This window comes from Solanum pennellii, chromosome 6 (assembly GCF_001406875.1).
Source record: "Solanum pennellii chromosome 6, SPENNV200".
NCBI classification, from domain to species: Eukaryota; Viridiplantae; Streptophyta; class Magnoliopsida; order Solanales; family Solanaceae; genus Solanum; species Solanum pennellii.
The window spans coordinates 51,624,108-51,634,439 of NC_028642.1; the positions used below are offsets into that span (position 1 = coordinate 51,624,108).

General features: G+C 27.0%; 1 protein-coding gene across 2 annotated transcripts; it reads left to right on the forward strand.

Annotated features, from left to right (window-relative positions):
* Positions 1-2,358: 2,358 nt before the first annotated feature.
* On the forward strand, positions 2,359-6,811 carry LOC107021533 (GDSL esterase/lipase At1g29670-like). 2 transcript variants are annotated; one of them, XM_015222212.2, is made up of 4 exons: positions 2,359-2,837; positions 4,860-5,093; positions 6,078-6,330; positions 6,460-6,811. In XM_015222212.2, exons 1-4 carry the CDS (start codon positions 2,418-2,420, stop codon positions 6,690-6,692), a joined length of 1,140 nt encoding a protein of 379 aa, XP_015077698.1. In that variant the 5' UTR covers positions 2,359-2,417; the 3' UTR covers positions 6,693-6,811. The 2 variants fall into 2 exon arrangements, with proteins under 2 accessions (XP_015077698.1, XP_027773299.1); XM_027917498.1 differs by having other exon boundaries at positions 6,467-6,625.
* Positions 6,812-10,332: the final 3,521 nt, after the last annotated feature.

The following is a 10,332-nucleotide window of genomic DNA, read 5'->3' on the forward strand; positions in this document are numbered from 1 at the left end:
ACTATTATTTTAATATATGCATATTCTAGAAAAATTCAAAATAAATTCCATCTAACAACTTCTCAACAATATATCCACCATTCGAGAATAAGTCAAAATATTATTTTTTTTTAAAACAAAATTATCGATGACGAGAAAACCAACAAGATATTTTCCAAGAAACCTGAACTCTTTCCCATATTTTATTGGACTAGTTCAAAAAAAAAATTGTTCTAAAAGAATTTCTTGAAGATTAAAAAAATCTTGATATTAAAGAAGAATACGTGATATTTAAGAAAAAATAATCAATTTACTTTTATGAAAAGTAATTTTGTAATTTAAATTATATTTTATATTTAATATTTCCATCAGAATAAGCTAAATCATGATTCGAACAATGAAAATACTTTTATAAAGAGGTGAATCGACTTATCCCAAACAAGATACATATTCGATTAATGAATGAACATTATTTTTTTACCATTAGGGTAGACTCAAAATAGTCCTTAAATATATTGCTAAGGCATTTTTTTGCACTTCAAATTTAACCTAAAATATTGACTTGAAAGAGAGAAGAGTAGTTGTTTTTTCTCAAAGCAACTAATTAAGCAAGACTGGTCGTTAGCTTGCTAATATCAATCTTAATATAATTTCACGATTTCGTATTTAATTATTATTATTATTATTATTATAAGTGGTAACATGCATGGGGGCCATCAAAAATTTTAAAACATTTGCTATCGTTTTAGTATGTTATAGCAAGTAATAATTTCGTGCTGAAGATATGGGGCTTTGAATTTATTAATTTTTTTTCTATTGAAAGAAATGAGGGTGATTTTTAGGCAAAGGTAGCTTCCGTAATATAATCAACTGAAAAATAAAAAATGTATATACATTTTAAATATCCCAACCCAAAATATCTAATTAATTTAATGCCTTCTGATAAACCTTAATAAATAATTTGTAACATGGATTACAGGGAGATTGACGTTGTATATTGTATTGAAGCCTGACGAATGAAATGGATGCTCGCATTTAAGATAATACGCTATAAGAATATGTCGTCAAGGCCTAAAGATAAGTTTCATAGAGTGATGGTTAAATCAATATTATATTGTTGTGTGAAACAGAGTATTGACTAATAAAAAACGCACACAATTAAAAGATGAAGGTAGTGGAAATTAAATGAGAATACTTTAATTAGATGGATGTGTAAGTATATTAGGAGATTGTGGCATACACAAAATTTTTTATAAGGAGTGTCGAAAAATAATAAATAAAACAATGTGATGTCATATTTTATTTTATTTTTAAAAAGAACAAAATATGAATAAAATACAATTCGCGCTCACTATACCTTTTCTATACGAAAATTTTTTAGAAAATATATATATAAAAACCATGAGTGTTTTAATTTTGAATAATCAAAATGACTTTTTAAAATTAATAATATTAATTTTTTCAATGTCCTTCATTAATTTTATTGGTGAAAGAAGGTGGAAGCAAAAAAAACATTTAAAAAAATAAGCCTATAAGAAGGATGAATGAAGAACTTCAAATCTATAATAGGACTGACAAACTCTAGATTTGAAATATATATATATATATATATATCAATTTTTTTAATAAAATAGTGTCACTTAACACCTTTTCAACTTACGTAAATTCACTTATACTAAAAGAGATATAATTAGAAACGAAGTTATATAAAGTAAGATAAGAGTAACACTATTGAAACAAGATAAGAGAATAGATATTAAATTGAAATGGTTCAAACATATAAAAACGAGATGCGCTAGTAAGGAGGTATTCATCGAGAAGTTAGTGGTATTAAGTGTTAAAGCTTCGTAGAGGCCAAGTTGGTAGAAAAAAACAAGGGGTAATAAATAAACATTTAGTGCTTGGACAAACTTACATGTACCTGGTCAATTTTATAAAATATTATATAACTTCGTCTATCAAAATTTAGACCAGTACAAAAAAAAAAGACATAATATATAAATATGTCATTTAACTTGGCTTCAAATTATATTTATGTCCTTTAACTTTGGATGTGCACAAATAGACACTCAAACTTATATAAAGTTAAACAAATAGATACACATGTCCTACATGTCATTTTTTGTCCTACGTGTATTGTGTCATGTAAGACTCATGTGTTTATTTATTTAAAAGTTGGATAGTTAAATATCTGTTTGTACATTATGAAAGTTGGAGATCAAAGTTAAAATTTGAAGCTAAGTTTAGGATTTAATATATATATTATCCAAAAAAAAAAAATACTAAACACTCTCATTTCTTTTTTTATCTCATCTTTTCATTAATTCTTTGTTGACCTTCAATAGCATTAAATAACTTGTATATAAAGAGGACATTTTCTACATCTACCCTAACATATCCCAACTCCAACCCCAATTATACTTGAAACCAAAAAAAAAATGTCTCTAAAGACAAAAAGTGCTCCATTTTTTCTTCTTATGATACTAACCTTTGTTTTTCTTTCACCAATATGTAATGGTGAAAATTGCAAATTTGCAAGAAAAAATGATGAGTGCAACAAAGTGCAAGGAATGTTTGTCTTTGGAAGTTCATTAGTTGATAATGGGAACAACAATTTTCTTGTGAAGTCATTGGCTAAGGCAAATTACTTACCATATGGAGTAGATTTTCCTTTATTAGAACCTACTGGAAGATTCACTAATGGCAAAAATGTAATTGACCTTCTTGGTAACCATCTAAAAATTCCAAATTATATTCCATCTTTCAATGATCCTTCAACTAAAGGAAGCAAAATTATTCATGGTGTCAATTTTGCTTCTGGTGGTTCTGGTATTCTTGATGACACTGGTGTTGTGGCTGTAAGTTCTTTCCTCTTTTTTTTTTTTTTCGATCTCTCGGATATTACTTCTTTCGTCTCAAAATAAGTATTTAAAAGAAAAAATTGTTATAAAATAACTTTGAACTCATGATAAAAAGTTGTAATTTTTTTCAACTATTATCCTTAATACTCCTTTTTCAAAAAATATTCATTTGATAGAGATGGTTTAATAAACTACATTATGTTAACTGCTTTCATAAAGATTATAATTTTTTTTTATAACACTTATTTTGAAACGAAGAAAATATTTATTTTGATAGATCAAAAAAAAATATTCGTTGTTTTAGACTTTAGAGAATAGACTAATTTATAATTTTATAAAGAATTTATCTAAGGAAAAAAATAATAATTTTATCTTAATTTTATAAATTTAACTAATAATTTAAGACATATATTTATAGTAAAATAGATATGAAATCAATTTTATTATTCCATTTCGTTTAAATTTTGTGATATATTTTGAATTTTGTGAATTAAATAAGTTAATCTTTTTTCAATAAATTAAAATGAAAGAAAGTATTAAATATTAATAATATCAATCTATCTTCCCTATATTCTTACGCAACTAGCTACTAGCCGCCCTTTTTTATATTTATGTTTATATTGATAAAATAAATTAAAGGTTAACACAAAAACTTAATAGTAGTAACAAACAATGGTTGACAAAAAAAGCAATCAACTTGTTTAGAGTCTAGCTTTAGCTTTCTCTTTTGTCACTACTAATAGACACTAACATAACAAAATTAGAGCACTTAATTGATATAACCCCTAATTACTATTCTCTTCGTTTTATATTACTTGACTCTTAGAGCCTGTTTGGCTCAGCTTAAAAGCTGGTCAAACTCACTTAAAAGCTGGTTATTGACTTATTTAGCTGTTTGGCAATACTCAAAATAACTTATTTTAAGTTAAAAAAACTTATTTTAAGCCAAAAGTTAAAAGCTGCGGTAGGAGTGCTTTTCTTTTTTTAGCTTATAAGCTGTTTTAAGTTGACCACATTTTTATCTTTTTGCCCTTAATATTTTTATACAATCTCCAAATTACCCACATAACCCTAACATCTCTTTATTTCATTTTTCCCTTTTCACGTTCGGCATAGCAACTTCAGCACTTTTATCCAAACGCATAACTGCTTATTTAAAAAATAAGTTTCAGCACTTTCAAAAGTACTTTTTTAAAGCTGCTTTTATTAAGCCCATCCAAACGGGCCCTTATTAACCTGACATATTGTTTAAAAAAGTTTTAATCATCGGAAGATAAATGTATTTTACTAAAACTGATTTTAAATTTGACCACTTCTAGGTTATGACATAGGAGGGTGGATGATATGATTATCTTTTGTTTCTTGAAACATTTATAACTTTGATCTAGTACAACATTATATGTGGAATAAAAATGTCATTTTTTTTCCTTAAATGTTGCCAAATTCAGCGGCTATTATAGTTGGCAAAATGTGAGTGTGAGAGGTTTGCCTCACCAAAAATGAATATTCCTTTCTTTTGACTTCAATGAACACACAAGAAAAGGCAGCAAATTGATATAATTCCTCTGGACCAATAAATTAAAGGAGAACAAGAAAAAACAGCTTTACGAAAATGTGTTCGAGAGTCAAACAGTTTAATGGTAAATTTAGATAGAAAATATTATTGTAGACCAAAAAAGAAAAGAAAAGATCTTACTAAAACAATATTTGGATTCTCTAAATAATATTAGTATCATAATATGTATCATCACCAAAAAATCGTAATAGAGTGGTAAAATAATCTTTCATTCCTAATAATCAGATGTCTTGAGTTTGAGTTTTAGGTATGAAATCGTCTTTGATAAGGATCATTTTACCCCAAAGTGGGACTTACCAGCTCAAATCTATACTTGTTGACTCTACAGCGGATACCAGACACCAAATGACGGGAAAATAAAATAATAAATCATAGCATATCATGTAAATAAAATGAGAGAAAAGGAATATAGACTAATAATATTTTGTTGCTAAAATTTTCAGGGTGAAGTGATTAGTTTGAATCAACAAATCAGAAATTTTGAGAATGTGACATTGCCAGAGTTGGAGGAGCAGACAAAGTGTAAAAGCAAAGAATCATTGAAGAATTACTTGTTTGTTGTGGGAAGTGGTGGAAATGACTACTCACTCAACTACTTCTTGGGCTTAGCTACCAAAAATATTACTATTCAAGATTTTACTGCTAATTTGACCATTACACTTTCTCACCAACTCAAGGTATGCATTTATATTATGCTTTCAATTTTATTTTTTATACTATGATTGTTCGCTACATTGCAATAAAAATAACTTTTAGCGGTAATAAATAAACATATTAATAAAGAGTGCTAAAGTATTTAGCGGCATTAGTTAAGTGTCATTAGATCCAATGTCGCTAAAGCCTTTAGGAACACATACTAAAAGTGTTAATTACCGGTAAAGATATATATTTAACCACAATTGCTAATTAATTATCGCTAAAGCTCATTTTTGATGTAGTGAGCTACTTAAAATTCAGGCAGAAACAAAAAAAGTTTACAAATATTTTGGTGGTATATCGTATATGTGAGTTGATTTCTAGATGATCACTCAACTAGTAGTATTACTATCTCTGAAAGTTGTGTTTGACATTAATTCCAGCTTTCTTTAACCAAAAAAAATTAAAAATAAATTGAGGTAATACTTATTAATTGAGTGATTTACGAGAAATCAACTCTGGTATATGCTTAATTCAAATTTGAAACACTTCTTTTCCAACCAAACACTCTCTTAGTTTTTGTAAGAAGTGAAAAATAACTTTTGAGTGACTCTTCACCTTTTACTAGACATGACAAACATTTATTCCTACTGTTTGGTTGAATTTGCACAAAAAAAATGAACCTTCTTTGTTTATTTATTTTCAATTTTTTGAGGAAACATATTTACCTACATTTTATGGAAGGGATAGCATATGAAAAGAAGTTGCAATATAAGATGTGTGCACACACACTTAGGATGTAGTTGCAAACAACTAAGTAGCGGAGTCAGAACTTTTATTAAGTCAATTCGACATATACTCTAACTAGTCAATTTTTTAGCGAAGAGGATTCAGATGACCTAATTAGTTATGTCAATTAAATTAATACTTGGTGACATTTTAAGAATGATCACACATATGAAATGTGGTGCTAACTAGTGTGACTAATCAAAGTACATAAATGTTTTGTTCATATTATTTCTCAGAGGTTGTATGATATGGGAGCTAGAAAATTTGTGGTGATGGCATTATATCCCAATGGGTGCAGCCCAATGGCCAGAGCTAGAAATCCAAATGCCACTGGCTGTATACAAATTTTGAATGATGCTGCACAACTCTTCAACACTAACTTGAGGACTTTGGTTGATTCCACAACTCTTCAAATGCCTGATTCCACAATAGTCATTGTTAATGCCTACAAAATCATTATGGATATCTTACAGAATCCTACTCCTTATGGTCAGTCAGCAACCTTTATCTCTATGCGATACACTTTAACAGGATACACAGTTTAAGAATGAACGAACGAAATTCTTTTTTGAAACACCAAATAAGTCAAAATTTTGTGACATGGTTTTTTTTTTTAAGGTTTTAGTGATACCAAGAATCCATGTTGTGATGTTGCAAGAATAGAAGAAGGTGGAACAGGAACTTTATGCAAAAAAGGAGGGAGTGTTTGTTCAGATAGGAATGTGAATGTGTATTTTGATGGGTTGCATCCAACAGAAGCAGTGAACATTGTGCTTGCTAATAAGGCTTTTGCTTCCAATCTCATAGATGAAGTCTACCCTACAAATGTTCGTCTCTTATCAATAGTTTAACACACTAATTTATCAAACCAACAATGTATTTCGAGTTATGAAAGAGTATCCATATTATATTATTTAAACAAATATATGAGGTGAACAATTATATATGAGAAAATAAACTATAAGTTTCATATGAATGGCTTATATCTACAAGTATAAAGAGAGACTTTTACCTACAACAAACACAAAAATTATATTTGTATGTTATAGTTGTAGTTTGCATAATTGCGCTCCATAGCAAACATAAATATGTATATTTCGCTATACATATACAAAAGAAAGCAGTTGTATAATTTCGCTATACATATACAAAAGAAAGCAGTTGTATAATCTGCTTTGGTATACATATATAAAAGATCAATTATATAATATGTATTTGCATAAAACGAAAAAGAGAGAAAGACAAAAGAAAACTGGGCAGAGGAAGATCATATTTGTATAATCATAAGTGTATAGGACAAAAATCTATCCATCTGTATTTGTACATACAATTTTCTCTCGTTTTATACAAACACAAACACAATGTATACATTTGTGTTTGTATAAAGTGAGAGAGACGAGTAAGCGAGTGAGACCTGGGAGAGTGGCGAGCGAAATCTGGGAGAGGGGAACGAAAATATATGTATATATACAATTTTCTCTCGCTTTATACAAATACACAAATGCATTTTATACGTTTGCATTTTTGTATAAAGTGAGAGAGACGAGTGAGCAAGCGAGATCTAGGAGAGTGGCGAGCAAGTCTGGGAGAGGGAGAGAGGGAAACGAAAATATATGTATATATATAAGTTTCTCTCGTTTTATACAAACTCAAACGCATTTTATACATTTACATGTGTATAAAAAGCGAGAGACGCGAGCTAGATTCACCAGGAGAGAGGCGAACAGTTTGCCATGAGTACAATTAAATCAAATTATATTGATAGTATTTAATTTAAATTAATTTTATATGAGAGTAAAATCCGAGGCTTATTATTTATCTAGTGAATTGACTAACCTAATTCAGTATTTATTGTCAGATTCTCCATTAGAGATAAAAAAAATATATAAATACACATTTAGTCTTTGTTTTAGAGATATACGATATATATACTGAAATAATATAATATATGAAGTTCCCACTCCATCAAAATACTTTAATTTGACACTTGTTTCATTGATTATTAGTTATATATATATTATGATGTCGTGACAATATATAATATATGTCATGTGAGTATTGTTGATAATTGCTAATTTGTCCAAAACTTTCTGATTCGAGATTTAGTGAAGATTGAGATGAGGAAATCTAGAAACGTGGGAGGAGTTTTTTATTAGGAAAGAATGAACAAGATATTTATGATACCATATCAGTATATGATATATATCATATGATACCATATCAGTATATGATATATATCATGTGGATAATATAAGTATAATGAATAGTATTTTTGTGGGAAAATTGTATAAAATAATAAATTTATTAATGGAAAACTTACATAAATATACTATATTAAGAAAATATTTACTAGTTATATCAATAACATTCTTTTTTCATTTGATAACTTTTAGTATATTTATAATACAATTTTAATACATATTACAAAGAATAATTTATAATTCATATATAATACAAGTTCTATTGATGGATAATACATTTATCACAAATTTTGATACACTTATAATTCAATGTGTCAATTTTTTTTACCAAAGAAGCATAATATATTTTTAAAAACAGTTATAATACATATACATTGCGTACGTAATTCACTTTTAATATACATTACCGATTTTACATAGTATTGTCATATATTGCTATAAATGGTAATAAATAAAAAAATAATAAGTTAAAATTGATAATTATTTATTAAAAGGTATCAATTCATGTAATTTTCCAACTATTAATTGAAATTAAATGTTATAAATTATAACCATAGTTTCATTTTATTGTAAGTCGTAGCAAACAATTTCATTCGCCTCTCTCCCCAGCAAATCTCGCTCGTCACTCTCCCTCACCTCTCTCATTTTATACAAATACAAATGTATAAATTATATTTGTGTTTGTTTAAAGCGAAAGAAAATTGCATATACAAATACAAATACATATATTTTCATCCTATACACTTTTAATTATACAAATACAGATCTTTCTCACTAGTTTTCTTTTGCATTTTTCTCTCTTTCTCGCTTTATACAAACACAAATTATACAAATTACAATATATAATTTGTATTGTCTATATAAAGCGAGAGAGAGATTTAATATAAAAATGTTTTATTTCGATTCATTGTATACAAATTCAAATATGTAAATATACAAATACAATCATTGATCATATATAGTAATTACACACACACAAACACAAACACACACACACAAAATTGAATTGAGAGGTTATCAGTGATTTATACAAACAAGAAGCTGCTAGCGATTTATACAAATTAGAGACTGTCAACGATGTATACAAATCAGAGGCTGTCATCGATTTTTACAAATCTGATGCTCCATATCAAACATAAAGTTTGTTATGAAGCACAATTATACAAATTATAGATATAACATATAAATATAATTTTTATATTTGCTAAACCTAATATTTACTCATTTTCATTGAATGAATAATTTTGATATATATATTTAGTTTTACTTGTTCTTTTCCTTCATTTTTTGTTCCCTTTATTCATATATTATTCCCCTCATCCATTTTTACTTATTTTTCATACTAAAATAGATATTTATTTTTATTTACAACTTAAAAATTTCTAAGATAATTTATTATTTAGTTTGAAGTTATTCTTATTATTTGCTATAGTTACTTTTTTTGAAAGCATTCCTCAAAATATTAAATTTAGATTTGAAAAATAATATATTAAACATATAAATAAGCCACAAAAAGATAAAAGTGATCAAAATAAGTCACAATACTCTAGTAAGTAATACAAATAGGTTTAGTGTAAGAAAAATTGTTGTTTTATCCAACATTCCATTTACTAAGTGTAAAAGGTAATTTCATTTTTTATTAAAATATACACGTTAAGAGATTAATGGGAAACATTTGGAACATTTAATAAAACAAAATTTTTTCTTATACTAAACCTATTTTATTTACTCATTAAAATAATAACGTATTTTAATCACTTTTATCTTTTTTAGCTTATTTAGAGTCCGAACTCCTAGGTGTGAGGCCATCATATTCATGATGAACAATATGGGGTCTTTAGAGGGTAATTATTTTTTGCACTATTAAAAGTTAACCTTCAAATGGAATCAAAACAAACTATTTATGTTGATAGGACGTCTAATTATGTTATATTGTGAAGTTTAAAAAACGTAAATTTTATTTTTAAAACAATATTTAAAAATTAAAATTATATTTAGTCATTATTGTAAATTGAAAATATTTATATTTTTAAGTAATTTGGAGTGAAACAATAAAAATATATCCTCATCATTTTCAAGTTCTTAGAAAAATTTAAATTAAATTTCAGATTAAAATTTCAAATTTTAAAGTAAATGTGTTTTTTTGGAGTCCAGTTCCCCCCAAAAAGTAAAAACAATTCCATTGCCACCCCCTAACATCTTGTTTGGATGGTTGGTAACTTACTTGATTTATTGTATTATATTGTTAGTTTAAATACATTATTTATTTGATTGGTACTTGAACTTTATA

Bases quoted from the DNA above. Each gene is read 5' to 3' on its own strand.
- LOC107021533 (XM_015222212.2), top strand. From the start codon at position 2,418: ATGTCTCTAAAGACAAAAAGTGCTCCATTTTTTCTTCTTATGATACTA. The intron at 2,838-4,859 runs GTAAGTTCTTTC...TAAAATTTTCAG, and splicing joins ATGACACTGGTGTTGTGGCT to GGTGAAGTGATTAGTTTGAA. The intron at 6,331-6,459 runs GTCAGTCAGCAA...TTTTTTTTTAAG, and splicing joins ACAGAATCCTACTCCTTATG to GTTTTAGTGATACCAAGAAT.